Below are 24,337 nucleotides of genomic sequence, written 5' to 3'. Positions count from 1 at the left end.
CATGGTATAACTAATATCTTGCAAGACATAACACATGAACTAAATACACGAATAATCACAAATATGATTAAAACATGTAATAATATTTAAACATACAAATTCATAATTTTCATATAAACTAATTTTTAATTTATAGAGAACATAAATAAATACAAGACATAACACATGAACTAGATAATCATGAGAATAATCACAAATATGATTCAAACACATGTAATAATATTTAAATACCCAAAATCATAATTTTCATATAAAGCTAAATTTTAATTTATAGGAGAAAGAAAAGCATGGGAGTCTTTGGACATTACTTGGGTCGAGTTAAGTAAAGAGAAGCTTGCAGAATACCAAAGATGGACAATTCAGTAGACTGCTGGATAGACTGGCTGGCAAGGCCGGGTAGATCTCTGTGAGACCCCTTTGAAGAAAATATTGAGAGAGAATGGATTTGGTAGCCTATATATTTCTTGGTAAGAGAATTTTATAAGAAAGATAACAGATATAAGTCAATAACATGCCACAAATATTTGATGAAAGTTGGCAAGAAAAACATTTGATGAAAACCTATAATATATTTGTTAAATTTATTTATTTTTATATAATTTCTCAACTCTTTAAATCACTAAACTATAAACAAATTCTAGATTTGAATTCTATATAATGTTTTCAGCAACAATATCAAAATTTCAGCAATATTTACTAAGCACTATATATCAAGTCTATTTTAACTTAGAATTAAACATGGCTATCGCATTAGTTGAAAAACCGTATTTGTTCTAGGTCAACCTTTAGGTCAACCTTTAGCTCTATTTTGGGATGAAAGTCTGATAGATAGTTTACCATGTTGCAAATACATCTCAATTTATTGGATGAAACTGTGATAATTAGTTATTATTTCTGTTTTTACTATTTAGCTTTTTAGGTTTCTGTATACAAATTAATGAATATAAACAAAAACATTGTTAATCATATATCTATTCACAAATTAACCAATACAAGATAAACTATAAATTTTAAAAAGTCATACTAACAAAAGATACAAAACAATTAAATTTTAGAAATTGGGCCAAATAATTAACAACATATACCCATTTATGATTCGTGCATACCGCCTTCTGGATATTGGGTCTAACTGGTAACTGTCACATAAACATCGGGACAGATAGGAATAGAACGAAAATGAATAAAATTATAGGAATGATGAGGAATAATGATTATTTATCATATTTAGTGAAGAACACATTTGCTGTATATTTCTCTACAATAAAAAGAATGAGAATGAATGAAAAAAAAAACTATTCCTTATGAATGGTAAATTGTTTTTAGGAATGTTAAGGAATGTATTGTTCCTTTTCATTTTTTGGTCCCCATTCATATTCATCACCTGATTCATAAAAAAAAGACGAATTTGCTTAAAGCTTAAAGAATGCAAGTGTTTTGTCAGTTTAGAATCTAAGTTTGATTAATCACACAATTAACGGACTAGTTAGTAGTTACTAACCATCAGACAAAAGAGACGCATTGCTAAGATACTTAAGAAACAGGGCCGGTCCTGGGCAAAGTCTAACGAAACATTGGCCTTATGCCCCCAAAAATTTTGGAAAAAATTACATAAAAAGAAGTCCCCAAAATTTTATTTTTAAGCCTCCAAATTTACCAAAATTTTTTTTTAGCTAGAATCTTTTAAAAACCGCCTGCAGCCCCCTAAATCTGAGGGCCGGCCTTGTTAAGAAACGGCGGTTGCAATAAGAAGAACCGTCAATAAGAAGTGACAACTATTAGGCATAACACAAAGAAACAGCCATGGTCCACATCCACTGGAATCAATATTATTGCAGTGATAAAACTTATACTTAAAAAGACATCATCTTTGTCGAAACCCACCAAGCATGTACAAATGATCAGCCAATAGAGCAGAAAACTAGTATTCATGAAGAAGGGAAACAACAGCACAATATATTACCGTAGCCTCATCTAGAATGGGCCTTTACCAGAATCCATATAAAACCCATGTACACGTTAGGGGTAAGGATAACAAGCTAGTGGTGATAAACAATAAGCGAAAAAACAACAAACGAAGCAGCATCCAACGGTAATGTAATAATTATTATTAGAACAAATGAATATCAGAGTTAGCCATCTTTAGCGCAGCTATCTCTATATGCGATTTCGGTTCAATGGGTGTAAACAGTCACAGTGAGTTGGAATGGAGGCTATGAAGAACCCTAAGATAGGGAGGATCACTTTAGCTGGGTGTTGGATATGATTCGAGAAGGCAAACGACACTTCTGGAACTGAGATGGATTGAAAGGATCGTCAAGAGATGCGGAATGACTCTTGATATACCCACGATCTAAGGCTAACCACCAAAGAAAGAATAAATGTGTTGACTAACCACCAAACAACACACAAAGATGAATTGGCCGACCACAAAATCAACAAGCTGGTTCACACCAATGAACTAGCTAAAGTGATCCTCCCTATCTTAGGATTCTTCAGTTGGTATCAGAGCCACTTTGGCTGGTTTGTTTTCAATTCATCTTTTCATCTTCTCATCTCTCCACGATTTTATTTTCTTATTTCTTGTTGGATCCAGACTGTTCCTTTACTCCCTTGTGATCGCCAGTTATTAAAAAAAAAAAAAGAGAGAAAAAAAAATCTATCAAAAAAAAAGGTTAAAGTTTTGGCTTGAATCACTTCTGAAGAGAAATCCAGGGGGAGTGGTGGAAGGGAAACCGTGCTGGCTGAAGAGTAACCCAGCCTTAAGACAGTTAAGGCAGATTCATGTCAAAATTCTCTTCATCTTTCTTTCTCTTTTCTTTTTCCCACAAAAGTTTGTTTTGGGTTTTGATTGCTGAATTTTGACTGCCTATCATCCTTTGAACCAGTGGAAAGAACTCTGAGTGATCACCTAAAAATCGTGAGCTAAACACTTTGAGAGTGTGATGATTTTTATTTGCTAACTCTTTTGTTAAGTGTTTTTAGAATGTTTGGACTTCTCATGAAATCAAAACTACAACAAGACGTTTACTTTCCTTTTAAAACCGTGTTAGAAAAAGAGCAAATGATTTTTGGAAATAAGAAACAGTTTGCTTCTAATGGGTTTGATTTTGTGCAGAAACAAAAAAACCAAAGGAAGAGACAAAACAAGTTCGATGATGATGAGAAGTGGATCAGGAGTGGTGATTGTCCCTTCACCAAAGCCAAGAGAAGCAACCATGATGTGTCTGATCAGAACGAGCTTCAGACTTATGCCAGCTTGGAAAAGATGTTGCATAAGGCGATTCATGTTGTCCGACAACTCAAAAAGAAGGGAAACACCAACACTTCTTCTGCACCAAAACAACAAAGTAATTCTTCTTCTCCTTTAAATTCTGATTTGAAAACTAATGTGTTGTCTTCTGATAAAAGCAAGGCTGTGAAAACCACAAGCAAGGCTCTTTCTACCAGGTGCTTCAAATGCCATAGGGTCGGTCATTATGCCAACAAGTGCCAAAAACAGAAATCGTTGGTGACTTTGGAGAAAATTGAAACCGAGCCAGAAAAGGAAGACCCTTTACCAATTTTCGATGACTATGCACATGAACCGAAGGAAGGGTCAGGTGGAGAGCAAAACTGTGGTCATAAAGAAGGATCTTCTTCCATTCACAAACTGGACCAAACTCAAGGTGAGCAACGTTCTGATTATGGTTCTTTTGCTTATAATCCTTTTCCTTTTAATGTTTCAGATTTGAGGACAAATCTTTTTGAAGAGGAAGGGAATGATGTGCCGCAGTCCAAAGATCATTACATGGAACCAGCTCAGCATGGAGTTCAGGACGTTCTGAACATTTCAACCGCGGTTCATGTTTTTCACTGTAACAGACTTGACTTGGATCATGCCAGACTTGAGAAATATCATGCCAGACTTGAGAAAGATCATGCCAGACTTGACTTGGATCAAGAGATTTCACAAAGTGATCGAGACTTCTCTCTTTTGGCTCGATTGCCTCATACTTACCGGCGATCGTACTGATGGACTTATCGACCCTTTTGATCAGTTCATGCACTTTGATCAACCAAATCTCACTAAGGCAAGGATCCTTCACCTATCTGAAGACATAGGACACACTTGGTCCAGTATGGTTCCTGATCTGGACATGGTGGTTCATACGGACAGTCCCACATCCGTCGTTTTCCTTACCGCGGTTCATGCTTCAGGATACAACGAATCTGGACAGAAGCTGAACAGTCACCTTGTCTAGTCTTATCTCTTTATTTTCGTATTAAAGACTAGATCTAGATCTACTTTTTCATTTAATTTCTAGATCTACAAAACACTATAAATATGTAGTCTATTTCATCAATAAAATTAGTTCAGTTTTGGTTGTTTATTTTGTTTCTTCTCTGAGTGAGAGAGAGAGAGAGAGTTCTTTAGCTAGTTCATTGGTGTGAACTGGCTTGTTGATTTGGTGGTCAGCCAATTCATCTTTGTGTGTTGTTTGGTGGTTAGCCAACACATTCATTCTTTCTTTGGTGGTTAGCCTTAGATCGTGGGTATATCAAGAGCCATTCCGCATCTCTTGACGATCCTTTCAATCCATCTCAGTTCCAGAAGTACCGTTTGCCTTCTCGGATCATATCCAACACCCAGCTAAAGTGATCCTCCCTATCTTATAGTGTTTTGTAGATCTAGGAATTAAATGAAAAAGTAGATCTAGATCTAGATCTAGTCTTTAATACGAAAATAAAGAGATAAGACTAGACAAGGTGACTGTTCGGCTTCTGTCCAGATTCGTTGTATCCTGAAGCATGAACCGCGGTAAGGAAAACGACGGATGTGGGACTGTCTGTATGAACCACCATGTCCAGATCATGAACCATACTGGACCAAGTGTGTCCTATGTCTTCAAATAGGTGAAGGATCCTTGCCTTAGTGAGATTTGGTTGATCAAAGTGCATGAACTGATCAAAAGGGTCGATCAGTCCATCAGTGCGGTCTCCGGTACGTGCGGTCTCCGGTACGTGCAGTATGAGGCAATCGAGCCAAAAGAGAGAAGTCTCGATCATTTTGTGAAATCTCATGATCCAAGTCAAGTCTGGCATGATCTTTCTCAAGTCTGGCATGATCCAAGTCAACTCTGGTACGGTGAAAAACATGAACCTCGGTTGAAATGTTCAGAACGTCCTGAACTCCATGCTGAGCTGGTTCCATGTAATGATATGTGGACTGCGCCACATCAGGCTACAATCTGCAATCTCCAGGACGGTTTGAATGACAATCATCGATTGATGATTCTCTCTCATGCCGCCGGAGGTTTAGTTGTCGGGTGTATTGAGTTTGTTCGTGTTCGGATTCTTCATCCGGGTCCGGTTATGACAGAGGTCGGAAGTAAGAGTCATAGCATCAAGGTTTGAGGGCGCCTTTCTCTCTGTAGCTAGTGGTGCCCGGCTCTCGTTTCTACTGGCCTCGGTTTGTAAGGTTTGAGCTTGACTCGTAGCTCATCGAGCTCTTAGACTTTGTCCCGCTATCTTCGGGTTTGTTTCATACCGTTTAGGATCTGTTGTTTAGTTTATTTTCCGCATTCTGCTACTTGTTCACTATGTAATTTATGTCTCAACTTCGAAAATTAGTATAATAATTTAACATTTTACCAAAAAAAAAAACAATGAATATCAGAACTATAAGATGAGAACAAAAAGCCTTAGCTCTCTGTATTATTCAGTGATATTCGAAACAATCAGGCTCCTGCCTCCTGTTATATAATTTATCGAACTAGAAACACACTGCAAAGCAGAGCTTACGTATTTGGGAGATATAATAGAGAATCCTGAGAGCTTTGGAACAGTAACATCGCCTGTGCCATGGATTCGCCGGCAAATCAATCTCGTAGTCGCAAACATTTCTTGTTCCCGCGATCGCCGGAGACGACTCTTGCTCTGATCATCTCACTCTGCTAAAAGCCTTAATCGTATTATATTAGGCCCGATCTTTGGGCTCAGCTGTATCTATTTTTACAACTATCAGAACGACATGGTATGAGGTTGTTAAAAAAAAAAAAAGAACGACATGGTATGAGTAGGAATGTCAAACGGGTTGTTCTGTTCCATCCCGTCCCGTACCACAGCGGGCTCGTCTTCGAGCGGGTCACGGCGGGTCAGGCCCGCGCGGGCTGTGGTCCTCAAAATGACTGACCAAACCCGTACAGCAAAACATGCAGGCCTTTGCGGATCGGTCCGCATGACATATAAGTCAGTTAAAGATATATGAAATCTAAAACTCTAAAATGTATGATAATATGAACAAATACATAAAACTCTGAAGAACCCCGCGGGAACTATATCTTCTTCTTCGGTGGAAAGTGAGTTTTCAAATTTCTTATGAGACTCGAAGAAGCTTCACCGGTGCAGATCGAAGGCGCTTGGGAGACCGGAAGCATCATCGACCCTGAAACCACCGTCACCGGAGCTACATAACGTCGAATCGCCTTCTCTCTCTCTCTCTCTCTCTCTCTCTCTCTCTCTCTCTCTCTCTCTCTCTCGGGTGAAAGAAGAAATGAGGACTTAGGGTTGCGGGTCTTCAAAATCCTGCAGGTTTACCTGTAGCCCACCCCGCTTTCGATCCGTCCCGCTTTGAACACGTCCTGCTTTTGATCCGTCCCGCTTTGAACCCGTCCCGCGAGGTCCGCAATTTTGCGGGCTTACAAAATGGAGACCAAATCCCGTCTTGCAGCAAACTTTTACGGGCCAGGTCCGCGGTCCATTGACATCCCGAGGTATGAGTAAACTAAGTGGCGATTGGGACCCAGTTCGTCCACAAATGCTGGTCGAGCTCTAGTCAAAGATAAAGTAAGAGAGTTGAGTACTACCCAAACACGATCACTCAGTCGGGAAAATCAAATCGAGAATAATTTCCTTTTTAAAGTTATAAAAACTGTCATTTTAGATCTAGTATCTTTTAATTAAGAAAACAAAATAACTTGACAAATTATATTATGCTTTTAAAATAAAAAATAAAAAATTAAATAAATAAAAATAACAATAGTTCTAAAAAAAGATTATTTAAAAAAAATATTTATTTTTAAGATTTAGAGTTTAGTGTTTAAGATTTATAATTTAGAATTTATCCAAATGTTTAGTGTTTTTCCAAGGGTTTAGGGTTTACCTAAGGGTTTAGGGTTTACCCAAGGGTTTAGGGTTTACCCAAGGGTTTAAGGTTTTCCCAAGGGTTTAGGGTTTAGGATTAGAGTTTAGGATTTAGTGTTTTGTTGACAACATGTTTAGTGTTTTTCCAAGGGTTTAAGGGTTTACCCAAGGATTTAGGGTTTACCCAAAGATTTAGGGTTTAGGATTTGAGTTTAGGGTTTAGTATTAGAGCTTAGGGTTTAGTGTTTTGTTGACAACATTTTTTTTTTTGAATTCGTTTTTTATATATTATTTTTATTTATTTTTAAATTTTATTTTGAAAAAATAATATAATTTGCAAGTTATTTGGTTTCCTTAATTAAAAGATACTAGATTTAAAATGACAATTTTCTATTGGTTGGCGAACCCTCCAGAAGTAATATGAAAGCTGTTAAAATATGTTTTCCACTGTTAGAGATTTAAAAAATGTCAATTAATACTTAAAGAATTTGTCTGAAACTCAAACGTCAAAGAAAGTGAAGTAAAAGAAATACAAACCGTAGACGAAAGTAAATTCGTTTACTTAAAAAAGCAATTTAATTGATCGGAGACCATTAGTTTTAGTGAGTCGTCTATTTTCTCGTTCTCCAAAGTTTCGTGACTTCCCTTCATATTCTTCAGGCAATAGCCAATAGACCTTTTCCCCTTTTGAATTGAAAATAAAAAATTCAAAAGAAAAATAAAGAACTACAAAATTCTATTCTTCTGCTAATAATCAACCTATATTCTCGTGGGCCTGACAAGAAGCAGAAGACGAAGAAGAAGCGACTTTACTTCTTTTTTTTTTTTTTGTTGCCGGGAAAAAACGAAACATAGAACAGATTTTCTTCTACACTTAACGGTCAGCGCCGGCGATAACAGCGGCGTAGGAGATGAAAATTCGTAGGAAGCTCGGTGGTGTATGCGGGAGCGACGTCGTTGTCTCGTGGAGGTTGTTTTTCTGGTTCGTCGTGCTGTTTGTCTTCTCCTTCGTTCTCTTCTCTACCATGTTCGTCTTCAAAGGTATATGTTTATGATTTGAACGTTTCTTTTTAAATTATATTTATCAGAAACTGAAATTAAAATGCGCAGGGAAGTTTCGTCCCGTGGTACGTTCGGTGAGAAGCTTCTCAACGGCCAGGGCGATCATCGGAGACTCTGCGACGCTGTCTCCGGCGGTTTCGATTCGCGAAGCGGTGAAACTACCTGAGCAGACACTTGTTTTCCTAAAATACCCTCAGTCTCTTCGTTTATTTACCAAAGACGATCTGATTTGCGTTTTCTCTTCCGGCGACGATTCGTCGAAGCTACGGAAGGAGAAACCGGAGGCCGTGGACAGCGACAAATTCGGCGGCCAGATCGTACGGTGTCCTGAAACGCCACCTGGCTACACTATATCGCTTGCCATCTCGAGATGGACGATAGATGATCACCTTGCCGCTGGTCCCACTCACCAGTGGGATTGGCTTGTTTACGACGCCGTCATCGACCACGATAACTCCACGGTGGTTTTCGTCAAGGGACTTAATCTAAAGCCGGGGAAAGTTGCTGACGTGTCGAGATACGAGTGCGTGTACGGCTGGGATTTCGCGAAACACAATCGGTTAATAAGATCAGACGTGATCTCTGCGGCGCAGGAGATCGTACGGTGCAGAACACCGTTAACAGTGCTAAACGGCCCAAAATCAGCCCATGGGCCGGTTAAAGTTTCGGTTCGAATCAAAGGAGGAACCGGTATGCTCCCATCGATCGCTCAACCGGATCGGATCGTTCACCCACCGCGACGGAAACCGTTCGAGATGTGCGTTTGCACCATGACGCGAAACGCAGCCGCGGTTCTGAGAGAGTGGGTGATGTACCACGCCGGGATCGGCGTTCAGCGGTGGTTCATCTACGATAACAACAGCGACGACGACATAATCGCAGAGATCAACGATCTCGAACGCCGCGGGTACAACATCACACGACATTTCTGGCCGTGGATCAAAACTCAGGAGGCTGGATTCTCGAATTGCGCGATCCGCGCGAGGAACGATTGCGATTGGATCGCGTTCATCGACGTCGACGAGTTCTACTACATCCGCTCCGGTGAAACACTAACAAGCATCATCAGAAACTACACTGCCTCCGCCGAGATCGGAGAAATCAGAACGCCGTGCCACAGCTTCGGACCGTCGGGATTGAGAAACCGGCCTCGCGGTGGAGTCACGGAGGGATACACTTGCCGTGTGATTTTACCGGAGAGGCACAAGAGCATCCTCAAGCCGGAATCGATGAACGCGACTCTGATCAACGTGGTGCACCATTTTCATCTTAAAGACGGGTTCACGTTTGCTGACGTGGATAAGGAAGTTATGGTGATTAATCACTATAAATATCAAGTGTGGGAAGTTTTCAAGGAGAAGTTTTATAGGAGAGTCGCGACTTACGTGGCGGATTGGCAAAACGATGAGAATGTCGGGTCGAGAGATCGGGCGCCCGGTTTGGGAACCCGACCCATTGAGCCACCTGATTGGGCTGAGAGATTCTGCGAGGTTAATGATACGGGGCTTAGAGATCAGGTGTTGGAGAAATTTAAAGACAATAAATTACAGCGTTTGATATGGGAAAAGGAGGAAGACGAAGGCTCACGACGGGCCCATAATAGGATAGATTGAAAGATTAAACATCAGCTTAATAAAGCTCATTAGTCATAATTTTTGGAAGCTTTTTTTTTTTCCTGTAACTAACGTTTTGTGGAAGATATATGTGACAATGCCAGATTTTTTTTCTCTCTGTAATTTTCGTCTTAATGAAGTAAAATAAAGAACTTCCAAAAGTAGAATGTAGTAGTTAAAATAAAGGACTTCCAAAAAGTTTCTAAAACATGAAACTCTGCTTTGTGATTTTGAATGGTTGTCTTTCTATGGTGAATTTTTGGTATTGAGTTGCTCAAGGTTTGGGTCTACGTAGCTTCTGCAACAAGTGTTTGCGATCTGCGGCGGATAAGTGTGGAAGAAAATGCCCTGAGTGCAGGCAACTTATTGGGTAAATTGGATAAAATTTGGTTTGTTTTGGATCAAAAGCTTTGAGATTTATCTAATCATGTTAATTATATATGCAGAAATGGAAGATATTGCATACGGATCTTTGGAACATCAATCCAAGTTTTTGTTCCCTAACTTCCTATGCAAGAAGCAGAACAGAGGAACGGACTATCAAGATAGGTTGCAGAGAGAGGATATTTCGAAATTACTTGCATCTTCACAAAGTGTTATTTCCTTTAGACCTATTATTCGTTTGCGTTTCTTCTTGAAATCTAGTCTTTGACATTAAACATCCGAAAAATCTATTTATACATTTGATGATAACATCTTCTCTTATGTGCTAATTTGGTTACAGATGCTTGTTGTAGTCTTGTAGACTGATAAAATAAGCGATCAGAGTCATTATTCCAATAATGACACATTTTTAGGTTTTAAAACAAAGTTTGACTTGTTAAATTTTTTTTTTTTTTTTTTGACAAATAATATATCATTACAGGCACCTGTACATCGAATGTCGTCATGATGGCAACGTAAACTTTGACACTGATCTAACAAGAGTTTGGGTCGTTTGGATTAATTAGGGCCATTTCATATAATGTTTACTTATTTTACGGTTAAAAAAAACTATAATCTTCACACAAAAAGTTCTATATAAACCAACTTTCAAGAACTCATTTTCGCAACAAAAACAACATTCGAGTCTTATCTCAAATTCATCAAATTCAAGCTCAGCTAATACAAGCATCGGACAAACATGATGAGAAAGATCTTTGTTCAGATCACTGTGGCTTGTCTTCTGTTGGCCATGATTGCTATGGTCTCGGCCCAGGATCACGATGATCACGACCACCACGAAGGCGATGGCCACGATGACCACGACCACGCACCTGGTTCTTCCTCCAATAAACCAAACTCCGCCGTCATTGTTGCCGCAGATATGTTTACCGGCTTGGTTGCAGCCACCGTGGCCTTGGTCGTTGGTTTCATCTACTGAGTTCGTAACTCTTTCTCTTTTTCTAATGTTTGTGTGTTGTGAATCCTTCTTTTCATCTTCTTTTGTTGTTTGTCACACTTGTCGCCCTTCTCTATAATTTGTTCAATCTTTCCTTTGTGTTGAAAGTATTATAATAATTAAAAAAATGTCTGGTGCCATTTTCGTTCGTAAAAAAAAGATGGTTCTGGAACGTGAAATAAGAGAAGAAAAACTAATTTTGTGACATATATACTTGAACAAGAGCCGAATCAAAGTAAAAGTGCTGCTTACTTGACCGATGTAACATATATTGACCGATGTTATGACTGAAACTTCAGATTACTTTAACTTGAAAACGTAACTATAAGCACAAACGCAAACAAACTGATTCACAATTGGGCCGTGGTCGTAAATTCGTAATGAGAGTAACAAACAAAAACAGAGTGACTGGGAATAGCTAGCAATCCGTGCGAAACAAAGTTTTGCAAGAGCTCGCCATAATGAAGCTGGCCGTATAATTCACAACAGATAACATATCAAACGACCCTAAATGCAAATCCATGCCTCACATAGTTCATATGTTTTGTATTACAATAAGCATGCCCTATATAGTGGATATACTACATTTGTTGAGTTTTGATCCAAAATGCACGTAGAGAATGTTGTGATAATGGCAACACAAGCGACAAATTATTAATTTGGGAACTGACCCGATAGAACTGCGTCGTTGTATAAACTCTTATCATATTATTGAAATTCAGTCTGTTCATATGTGTATATATAACTATGTATGATATATTTATTTCGTAAATTATTATTGTTTTGAAAAAAAAATCTTAAGACTAGCATATCTTCAGGGATGTTAGTAGAGTTGTCATTTTAGAAAGATATTAGAAGCTACTAAAGTATATTTTTATTAGAAACTGGAATATTTGTTTAATGACAGAAACATCTTGGACTTTTATTTTATTTTCTTATTTTAAACTGTTATAAAATTTCTGTATTTTTCTATAAAAAAAATCTATTGGATAATTTGATCGAGATAGCCTTTTGACTTTCCCATCAGTGCCCGCCACCATGAACGAGATATAAATCACTTTCAAAACTTCCAAAAATATGTCCCAATAAGCAATAGACGACCCGATGTTCAAAAAAAAAAAGCAATAGACGACCCTTTCATTTCCAAAATAAAGTTGACATCTATTTTGTTCATTTAAACTAACGTGAAAGCAAAATCTAATCAAGAGTCTCTTTCTTGATCAAGCCGGCAAACAGAATGATAGGACAAAAGTTTAATAAATATTTTCATATATCTGTCACAGCAAATGGTTTATAGTTCTCTCTATATAAACAAACCACTCTTCATCAATCTAATTCTACAGCACCAAGAAAAAAAACAAAACAAAACGATGAAGAATATCATTGTTCAGATGACTTTGGCTTGTCTTGTGTTAGCATTGATGATTGCCATGGTCTCGGCTCAATACGACTACGACAGTAGCGCAAAGACTCCAAACTCCGCCATCACTGTTGCCACTGATATCTTTATCAGCTTGGCCGTACCGGCTGTCGCTCTGGTGGCCGGTTTCATCTACTGAGTTCTTCTGTAACTCGTTACTTTTGTTGTTTGTGTTTTTCATTCTTTTGATTGTTTTCTTGGTGTCGTAGGAGCTTAATGTGATTTTATACTTGATGAATCTGTTACTGTTTTGGACTTTTAATGAAAAACAGACATGTCAAGTCGTTTATTGACAACTAGATGTAATTTTTTTCAAAATTCATGAACCTGGATTTGAGTCAAAACACATTACGCGATACAAACACAACAACACGTGGAATAAAAACGTTACAAACTCGACGAACACTTTAATAATTTTCTTGGAGAAGTTTGAAACCGCAACAAAACTTTCCCGGCTTAAAAATCCCTACGCAACCCACCTGGCCTTTAGGGTTGGCCGGTTGGGTCGCTGTTTCGGAGCGGTGAAGATCCGAGGGCTGAATCTTTCTATAATTCAACTTCAAAACTCAGTTTCTGTGTATCCTGCTTTTGGTACGGAAACGAAAATCGTTTTTGTTCACCTGTGAGATCTTAAGAGTCAAGGAGATGTAGCCTAACGCAGCAATGGCGTAGAACACTTTGTATGGAGCCAAGTCTAGTCCAGAGAAGAAGCAGCAGTAGCCGGCAAGGAAATACATGTGATGGGGACCGAGTTGGTGTCCCAAGAGAGATGGGAAAGAGCGTAGGATGCTTGACTCTGGTCTCGAGTTAAGTACTCCGTGGAAGATAACGCCAACACAGAGAGCCGAGTCAGCAAACCATGGGAAACTTTGTCCCGTTCCTATCCTCTACAAAGATAGATGCTATTAGAACCACTTTCACTTGTTTAATTAGAGTCAATAAGCTTCCGAATCTGATAATTATGTACTAAGAACGTGGAAGGAGTGAGTACCTGGAACCAAGCGGCAAGAGAGGGTACAAACATCAAAGCCGCAAGGAGATGCAATATTAGTAAGCCGTGCCTGTGGTTGAAGATGTCTGCTTGGGTCTCCACAAATGATTTTTCAGACGAGCCTACTGATAAAGATTCCTGTCTGCTTGAAGGATGTCGAGTCTTACGCTCAGCTTCATTTTTCTGATCGACTGACTCCTTTCTCTTCGATGCCATCATGATACTTTCATGAAACAAATGATGAAAACGACCATCAGCTACTCTTTCCTCTCATTGATTTTAGGTTCTTTGCAGGTAAAATCATTATCGTTTGCGTAATTTTGTGGGATCTTCATATCTCACATAACGAGAGTTGACAAGACAGAAAGTTTGCTTACCAGCACATTGAGTTATGGCAGCAAAGGGCATGAGAGGCGAGGAGTACAAAAAGACCCAACGCCGGATGAACAAAGGTCACCAAGGTAACCGCGGCTAGTGTCATTACGATTGTGGTGTTGAGCTTTAGAATGCGGATTGCCTGCATGAAGAAACATAATCTCACTAACTCAGCCAATAGAAGATACTAAGTGGAAACTTTTTCATGTTAAGCAATGAGTCGTAGAGATTTGAATCCTAGCATGCAGTTATGATTATGGCTAGAGATTTGAATCCTAGCTTGCAGTTATGATTATGGCTTTAGGTTAATGATAGAAGCGAAAAAGCAAACCTTTAAACAGACGAAACTGGAAGCAAGTATAGAAAACCAACGAAGAAAAGCAAAAGAATAGTTTCTTTCCAAAGCTTGGCACCTGCATTGACACTTATCCAGTTACTTCTGAACAGAGTTGAGTAGTTTTACATCAAACCAAATATATGATGAAAGCCAAGCACTTACCTAGATTTAACAGTGGTGTGAACGAGGGCCAACGCTTGTAAGACAAATTTGGAGACAATAATTAACACACTGATGAAGGCATTGGCCAACAAATAACAAATCAACGAGACCATTGTGAAGCTTGTGAGGGGAGGAATTGGTTGAGCCATTACGAAGGAGAAGAACAACGAACTCAGAAGAGGGATCGCAGCTAGAATCAGAAATGGGGATGGCATTTCCAAGTTGTACTCTACAGCAGAGAGCAATGGTGGCACAGATAAATTCTGGTTCCACTGATTAGCTTGCCGCATGAGAGCATACAATATAACGGCAAACGAGAAGCCAACTATCTGCAATATCAGATGTCAAATGTGAAGAAAGGTTCAATCACTCGTAAACCATAGAGCTACCTCGTTTCCAAAAAAAAACAAAAGGTTATCCAGTTTAGAGAGGAAGTTTCGCGGAGAGATAAGCCCATGAATACACTCACACACACACGTGCACAGTATGCAGAACGCTATTATAACATGCATGATTAATATACTGTGAATGCGGTACATCCGATGCATTAGATGTAAAGCTACCTGAGGACCATATAGAAGTACAAATCTGCTGGACATGGCAGGAGCAGAGACATGAACGGTTGCGGTGTATGAGCAATGAGGGTCAACCTGCAGAAGTCCCAGGAAATTGAAAACATTTGAGTTTCATGTTTCAGTGGGGACAACAGAGATTAGCTTTGTGCAAGAGACTTCTGACCAGTAGCATAACAGTAGTTTTCTCAGGACTCTGAGAACTCCAAAGCGCTGGTGAAGAATCAATAGTTATTGTCTCACTGTAGAGATTTGGAAACACATGAAGTCCAGAAGCAGAATCCCAGGCAAGGGCAACAGGTGGGAAGCAACGCAATTTGCAAAGCTCTGAAAATTGAACAATGTCTGGTGAAAAAGTAGTAAAAAAGAGCTAACAGAGATCCGTTTAAATAAAAAAGGAGACTGATAATATTGATAAACTAGGATAAGACCCGCGCCTTGCGCGGAATTAAATTATTATTTTTATTATATTTTGGAGAATGAAACAATAGTTTGGCTTCATTTGGATTAGGAGTGTTCAATCCAGATATCGGGTTGGTTTCATTTCGGTTCGGTTTTTTTCGGCATTTTGGTTAGTAAAATATAACTACTATTCTAAATCCATATTTACTTTGACTTTAGTCTTTCACATACTTTTGAAAGATTTCAACTGGACAACTAAATTGATCAGCCAATCTTGTTGCTTTAAATCATTAGTATATATATATATATATATATATTATTTAGTTTGAATATTTATTAAATAAAAATTCATATGCGTTATATTTTATGATCATTTGTAACTTATTATAACAAAAAAAAATCTATTGATCACAAAATTTTCAGAGTGAGAATCTTCAAATTTCTAATAATATATAGACGTTTTGAAAAATTCAAAATATAACATATAAGAAAAAATATAAATGTTTTTATTATATATTTAATGTGATTTTTTTAATATCTTTTAATAATATAAAATTAAAAAAGAACTAAGATACCAAAATTGTTATCAAATATTTATTATTCATAATAATTAATTTTCATATATACGTTAATCATATTAGGTAATTTCGTAGCTTCTAATTAAGGAAAGTGCAAAAACAATATTTGGTAGATTATTTATCAATTCGAATATTCGATAGTTAGTTTAATAAAAAATATAATGTAAGTTAAGATGGACCAACCTATTTTTTTAAGAATAGTATATTTTATATAGTCATTTATTAAATGAGAATTTATAATCATACACTTCTATGATCATTCATATCGTTTTATAACTGAATATTTAAATCATCGATAAAAAAAATTTCAATGTGAAATCTTTAATAAGTTTATAATTTATAAATGTTTTTGAAAATTCATTGAAAGTTTTAATATTAAAATATTTATGTAATCTTATGGTATATAGTTTAATCTATATATATATATATATATGTTTTATTATTAAATGATATTTTTTACTCATATGGTTTTAAAATCATGTGTATCTTCTTATAATATTAAATAAAAGTTCATATTAATACAATTTTATGATCATTTGTAACTTATTATGACAAAAAAAATAATCTATTGATCACAAAATTTTAAGAGTGGTGATCTTCAAATTTCTAATAATTTATAGACATTTTGAAAAATTCAAAATATAACATATAAAAAAATATAAATGTTTTTTATTATATATTTAATGTGATTTTTAATATATTTTAATAATATAAATTTTTTAAAAAGAACTAAGATACAAAAATTGTTATCAAATATTTATTATTCATAATAATTAATTTTCACATATATGTTAATCATATTAGGTAATTTCGTAGCTTTTATTTAAGGAAAGTGCAAAACATTTTTTGGTACGTTATTTATCAATTCGATAGTTAGTTTAATAAAAAGTGTAATATAAGTTAAGATGGACCAACCTATTTTTCTAAGAATAGTATATTTTATATAGTTATTTATTAAATAAGAATTTATAATCATACGGTTCTATGATCATTCATATCATTTTATAACAAAATATTTAAATCATCGATAACAAAATTTTCAATCTGAAATCTTTAATAAGTTTATAATTTATAAATGTTCTTGAAAATTCATTGAAACTTTTAATATTAAAATATTTATGTAATCCTATGGTATATAGTGTTTAATCTATATATATATATATTTATTTTATTATTAAATGATATTTTTTACTCATATGGTTTTAAAATCATGTGTATCTTCTTATAATAAAAATGTTAAACCATTGATCATTAATTTTTAACATAATAATTTTAATAGTTTTAGTCATTTATTGTCGTTTTTAAAAATTCAAAATATAACATATACGAAAAAATCTAAATTTTACTTTTATAGCTAATTTGATTGTTTAATTTATTTTAATAATATAAAATTAAACAAAAAATGATGGAGGAGATATAAATTGTTATCAAATCGTTATTATTAAAATCATTAATTGTCATATATATATTAGTCATTTATGGTAATTCCGTAGGTTTGATTTAAGGAAAGAAAATAACATATCATATCATTATATCATATAGTTTGACCAACTTATGTATCTAACAACATATAAAAATCGAATGTGGACCTACTTATTTTTCAATTGAATGTAATTGACTACCTAATTGAGTGCCACCTATGCATTGGGGCCTATTTTAATTAATACAAAATTGAGGTTACATCTTTTCAAATGTTCCTCAATTAATATATAGGAGATATAATGTAAGTTAAGATGGACCAACCTATTTTTTTAAGAATAGTATATTTTATATAGTCATTTATTAAATGAGAATTTATAATCATACACTTCTATGATCATTCATATCGTTTTATAACTGAATATTTAAATCATCGATAACAAAATTTTCAATGTGAAATCTTTAATAAGTTTATAATTTATAAATGTTTTTGAAAATTCATTGAAAGTTTTAATATTAAAATATTTATGTAATCTTATGGTATATAGTTTAATCTATATATATATATATATATATGTTTTATTATTAAATGATATTTTTTACTCATATGGTTTTAAAATCATGTGTATCTTCTTATAATATTAAACTAGATTTTGACCCGCGCTTTCAAAGCGCGGGTTTATTTTTGTTTTTTTTTCAATTGACAAATATTTAGTAAATGTCACATTTTCATATATTTGTGTTTTATTTTATAAAAGACTTAAAAATTTTATTTTTATTTATCGTATTTCATTTTAAATGACTATTTATGTTAAAAAAATTAAACTTTATTTTTTTAATGAATTAAGTTGGTATAACTCTGATAAATTAATTTTATTATGGGGTTAATATTTTAATTAAAAAATTATATACTTTTAATAAAGATTTATACTTTTCAATAAAAAAATTCAATTATTTTTATGAATGCTTAAATTATATTAAGAAAAGAAAAAAATAATAATTAAGAATAGATGAAAAAAAATTATTTGAACTTGGACTCAATGGTCCAAAAGAAAAAAAAAAAAGGTGAGAATTGAATCTGATTTTTTAATAGGCCCAAATGGCCCAAGAGAGATTTGATTTGGGCTGGATCCAAAAATAATGACCCAATACAGATTTGTTATTAATATTACTTAATTGCCCTTAGTGAAACATGCAATGTTAGTGAAGGAAACATGCAATGTTAGTGAAGGAAACATGCCCCTAAGGTAATTATGACAATAGGATCCTGCTTTAATAGTATAGATAAAAGTTCATATTAATACAATTTTATGATCATTTGTAACTTATTATGACAAAAAAAATAATCTATTGATCACAAAATTTTAAGAGTGGTGATCTTCAAATTTCTAATAATTTATAGACGTTTTGAAAAATTCAAAATATAACATATAAAAAAATATAAATGTTTTTTATTATATATTTAATGTGATTTTTAATATCTTTTAATAATATAAAATTTTTAAAAAGAACTAAGATACAAAAATTGTTATCAAATATTTATTATTCATAATAATTAATTTTCACATATATGTTAATCATATTAGGTAATTTCGTAGCTTTTATTTAAGGAAAGTGCAAAACATTTTTTGGTACGTTATTTATCAATTCGATAGTTAGTTTAATAAAAAGTGTAACATAAGTTAAGATGGACCAACCTATTTTTCTAAGAATAGTATATTTTATATAGTTATTTATTAAATAAGAATTTATAATCATACGGTTCTATGATCATTCATATCATTTTATAACAAAATATTTAAATCATCGATAACAAAATTTTCAATCTGAAATCTTTAATAACTTTATAATTTATAAATGTTCTTGAAAATTCATTGAAACTTTTAATATTAAAATATTTATGTAATCCTATGGTATATAGTGTTTAATCTATATATATATATATATTTATTTTATTATTAAATGATATTTTTTACTCATATGGTTTTAAAATCATGTGTATCTTCTTATAATAAAAATGTTAAACCATTGATCATTAATTTTTAACATAATAATTTTAATAGTTTTAGTCATTTATTTTCGTTTTTAAAAATTCAAAATATAACATATACGAAAAAATCTAAATTTTACTTTTATAGCTAATTTGATTGTTTAATTTATTTTAATAATATAAAATTAAACAAAAAATGATGGAGGAGATATAAATTGTTATCAAATCTTTATTATTAAAATCATTAATTGTCATATATATATATTAGTCATTTATGGTAATTCCGTAGGTTTGATTTAAGGAAAGAAAATAACATATCATATCATTATATCATATAGTTTGACCAACTTATGTATCTAACAACATATAAAAATCGAATGTGGACCTACTTATTTTTCAATTGAATGTAATTGACTACCTAATTGAGTGCCACCTATGCATTGAGGCCTATTTTAATTAATACAAAATTGAGGTTACATCTTTTCAAATGTTCCTCAATTAATATATAGGGGATTTACGAACTGAGGACTAATGAATTAATCCAACAGAACTGGAAATCTCGGCAGAGGGTGACCAGATGACTAACAGCCAAAACTATGAGCAAGTAACTACCGAAAGAAAGATCTTTTAGATTGAAGAGAGGGATTTGAATTCTTACTATCCTTGTCCAAGTCTCCTGTCTCGCCATCTGGTAGACCAGAAGTTTTAATTCCACATCCAGCAGTTTTCAGGGACAATGTTATGGGTAGTAGACCTAAGCTGGTAGCAAACGATAAATTGTAAGCTAGAGGATGGTCCTCTTTCAGAAATATATCCTGCAGAAAAGAAGTCCACAGGTGACATCAGATTGTTTCACTAGCGGAGTTCATAACAGTGGAGATGCAAACGAAGAGTGTTGCCACTTGAAAAAATGAATACCTTTGTCCAGTAAGCGGATAAGAGCATTGATTGAGATGAGACCTCCATGGCCCCTTCTTTAGGGTTAAAGAACTGCCCCACTGCCATAGAAACCGCCACAGGAGGTCTACCGGATACTGCCTGTGGGATAGAAGGTCTCAGTTTAGTTACACGCTTATATTCATCTGAAAACTGCTAAAATTTGAAAGAAAGCAAATGTATAGATGTGAGTAATTACTTCGCGAGGCGCAACTGAAATAGTCAAGAATCTGAATCCGTGCATGTCTTCAGGCTCTAGCTTCAGCACTGCAGATGGGGGAGCTTGCTCGGTTTGACTCCCTGGCTCCGACTAACAAACATATACATGAAGGAAGAACTAGTTAATAAAAATACTAATCTGGTGCATTTTTTACTCTGAAAATGTGAGGACAATGTGTGCATAGGAAAAAAAATGTCGAGCGTGTGCTACTGGAAAAAAATCCATCATTGTTGTAACTGATCCTATAAAATTACTCTGGCATATGAGAAATATAGTAACATCACCTGTTTTGGTGCAGGGCCTGCTGGAATGAGAACCATCTTTGACGTAACTTCGACAACCCTTTCACAAACCGGTAAATTTGAATTTGATTTCTCCTTCTCAGGCCATAGATGGAGTCTTACTCCAGAACAAGGCGCCAGATTTGTAACAAAGATAAAGTGGTTCTTTCCATTTGATCCCTATAGTACAGAAGATATGTCATGGGATATCAATACAGACATCTTAAGCGACATACAAGTCTATAATAGCATCACTAACTGAATTCTATCTGCACAGACCAACAATTCTATGTCCAACCAACGCCTTCTCCCGTCCATTGCCAAAATTGTAACAGTACTTGTTTGTATGTAAAGATCCCTATCGAGAGCATCATCCCTCCAATCCAGGGGACATGATGAAATTTGTGATTCAGAGCCTGCAAAGATAGACAGCACAATATTATGGTCATGCAAAAGAATAACATGTCGGCCCAAGACATATCACCTAGTGAAATTGTTCTCATAATTACAAATTGCCTCAAAAATTGTTACACCAATAAGATACCTCCAGCTTTGTCTATGTGTAATTTCTGTTACTTGACAATCTAATTTGATAGAGGCTAATAGCCTTCAAGACCAGACAAGCTTATAACTTCAATGCAAAGTCTAACTCCTTTCTTTGAGAACTTCTATTTTGAGAAACCAAGATATGCATATGTTTAGGGAAGAGATGGTATTAAATACCCTTGGAGGCTAACATGGGCAACTCATTAGAAATTTTCATAGGTGTCACTCCATTGAAGCTTTGTGCTAATGCACTTTGAAGCATTCTGGTCAAAATCCAAAGCCTCTTCTGAGTATCGGAAAATGGCTGACCAGTTTTTGAGTCCACCAAACTAAGAAGGGTATGTGAAACCTGCATGAAATACAAATATTCAAATTCATTGAAAATGGCATCTTCCAGATAACAAATTAGGCAACTTTTACCTACTTGAACAACCAGTTGATTACACCACAGAATAGCTTGATGTTCCATTGACAGCCAGACATTTTTCATGCTTGTACTACTTATCATAAAGCCGTGACTTGCAGGGACAATGCCATCAAGTGACTCTAACTTTGATCGCACCTAAAAAGGAGAAATCTTATGCCTTAAGAAAGCAATCAAATCTCATCCCACAGGAACTAATATAAAATCAAAGAAAACACCAGGGCATAAAGAACGGAGGAAGAAACAGCCCAAAACTAAAATAGTTGTGCAAATTCTCAGACCTGATAATCATTGTAGCCACCAGCAATGGATACAACAACAACTCCAGAAAGTAATGGGTCGGCTACGTAACTTCCTCCAGGGGATGTTTGTACTTCATAACCTTTTTTCCATTCTTGGTTCACTCGAGAAAAGTAATGCCCCAAGGATGGCTGCAATGCCAGAGGAGGTGATCTGGATGAAATTAGATACATAAACACCTAAACAATGTCTTTTGGCAAGTAAAACTTGTTAAGCATGAAGAGAACTTACTGGTGCGGACTTGAGAGTGTTAGAATGGTTTGCACAGCTGATTTCCGCAAACGAGGATGTACTGCAGCAGCTCTGGCAACAAAACCACCCATAGAGTGGCCAACCAATATTACATTACGAGGTAAATTACTGGAGACAGCAGCACCTTCTCTTTCTCTGGTATCATGAGATTCCTTATATTGATCTAAGATCTGAATAAAACAAAGACGATATAAATAAAAGATAAAGTCACTCGGAAACAAGAATTAAAGCAGTATGTTCTGTTATCTTAGAGAACTCTGCTTGAAACTTGTGAACAGAAGTTCCCACATGTGACAGCATACTTACGCTCAGCAATTAACAGTCTAAACAACGTGTTTCTATTTTTTAGTTAAGAATGTCATGAGGAGAATGAAGAAAAACTATCAAAGTCCTACCCTGTGAATGGCATATACGACATATTCAGTGTGCTCCTCAAGTATGCGACCATCCATTGCAGAATGTTCACCTTCAAGATCCACCGCAAACCAGTCTAGTCTGTTACTGTATTGACTAGACAAATCATATTCTACAGACTCTGTATCTTCTCCTTCCCCACGGAATAGAGAAGCTTCCTGGTAGAATGTGCGCTCAAATGGGCCTCCCTGGAATGCTCTATCAGATTCTGCTGCCACAGACCTGACCTGCACGAACCACATAAGAAACAAGGCCTATAAGGAGCCTGGTATATGAAACCTGGAGATAAATTCCCAACAAAAGCAATAAATTTCAAATTATTCCGGAGTTCAGGAAACAACTCGCTCCACAACCACATGAAACGCTGCTAGTTAAGGAACTCTCTTAACAATTTGTTTTTCTAATACCTAATCCTTTTATAGTTCTATAATGATTAATATACATGATATGTTATTAGTTAAACACAAGAAAAAAAACGATTATACTTGCCTGCTTGTAGCTACCGGCGTTACCCGGAATGAAAAGAACTGGAACTCCGCTAAGTTTACTGATGTGTTCCTTAAAATCAATCTTCCTCCATCCTTCATGGTAAAGATAGAGCCCATATCTCCCAGGAGGAGTTGCACCGTCCGTCACAGAGATGGGAATGTAAGTAGGATACATGTAAGTCATAGTACAACCATTCTTTATAGGTTTTAGCAGACCAAACAAAGCCGCAAGCCCAATCCATGCAGCTAAAACCACAACGCCAACAATCCTCAGCCTTGGTCGAACGCCTCGACCGCTCATAACAGATCTTACACCACGCATTTCAACCTCTTATATATATATATATATATATATCTGCTTGTAAGCATGCCAAGTCCCTTTCGAAAAAAATCACACAGCTATATTTAGATTAAGAAAGAAAAAAAAAACATTCAGAATCTTTCATAATAAACAAAACAAAAAAATCATACAAAGCTTCTTTTGGAAAATTCTTTTGACAGCGACTTATCAAAAACAAAGATAGTTACTAAAACGAGTATGCACTTGACGCACACAAATGAAGAACCATAAACAGTAAAGTTTCAATGTGCAGTAGTAACATGAAAACAGAGCAAAATAAACAATAAAACATAATTATAAAAACGGGAATCAAATGAAACAAGGCAATTACAAAAATGAAGCTTAAAATAGTAATAGCAGTGTAGCAGAAGTGAAGAAGAGTAATAAATAACACATGGAGCCATCAAGCGCATAAAAAGGGAATATTTTTTACAGCAGGATCTCGCCTTTAATACAAAATCCGTGAGCTTGATTCAGTAATATCGATTGAGTTATAAAGCATTTTTTTTTGCTCAGAATCTGCGAGGGCGTGATTCGGAGATGATGAGGGAGAACTAACCGGGTCAAGATGATGGCGAGAGAAACCACGAGATCGCCGGTGAAAAGATTGAACCGCCGGTTAAGATGGGATCGAAGTACGGTGCAACGGAGTTCAGATCTTTTCACTAAAATCGAGGAGAGCTAATAAAACGGAGAGATCCTACTGTAATCG

The 24,337-nt window shown here is 35.4% G+C and overlaps 2 protein-coding genes across 2 annotated transcripts; one reads left to right on the top strand and one right to left on the bottom strand.

Moving 5' to 3' along the window:
- The first annotated feature begins 7,713 nt into the window (after nt 1-7,713).
- On the top strand, nt 7,714-9,913 carry LOC106349260 (glycosyltransferase family 92 protein RCOM_0530710-like). Its single transcript, XM_013789198.3, has 2 exons — nt 7,714-8,163; nt 8,233-9,913. Exons 1-2 carry the CDS (start codon nt 8,034-8,036, stop codon nt 9,795-9,797), a joined length of 1,695 nt encoding a protein of 564 aa, XP_013644652.2. The 5' UTR covers nt 7,714-8,033; the 3' UTR covers nt 9,798-9,913.
- Nucleotides 9,914-12,860: 2,947 nt separating this feature from the next.
- Nucleotides 12,861-24,337, bottom strand: LOC106349261. The gene is made up of 19 exons (XM_013789199.3): nt 24,185-24,337; nt 23,287-23,663; nt 22,779-23,024; nt 22,363-22,553; nt 22,113-22,284; nt 21,832-21,969; nt 21,585-21,756; nt 21,141-21,277; nt 20,865-21,041; nt 20,560-20,670; nt 20,343-20,462; nt 20,083-20,239; nt 15,202-15,362; nt 15,027-15,113; nt 14,464-14,792; nt 14,296-14,377; nt 13,967-14,106; nt 13,590-13,812; nt 12,861-13,485 (listed from the first exon to the last, which is right to left on the bottom strand). The coding sequence occupies exons 2-19, from the start codon at nt 23,605-23,607 to the stop codon at nt 13,165-13,167; spliced, it is 3,285 nt and encodes a 1,094-aa protein (XP_013644653.2). The 5' UTR covers nt 23,608-23,663; nt 24,185-24,337; the 3' UTR covers nt 12,861-13,164.

This window comes from Brassica napus, chromosome C7, assembly GCF_020379485.1.
Source record: "Brassica napus cultivar Da-Ae chromosome C7, Da-Ae, whole genome shotgun sequence".
Lineage (NCBI taxonomy): Eukaryota > Viridiplantae > Streptophyta > Magnoliopsida > Brassicales > Brassicaceae > Brassica > Brassica napus.
Note: the sequence above shows the minus strand (reverse complement) of the source record. Positions and strands in the feature narration are given on the sequence as shown.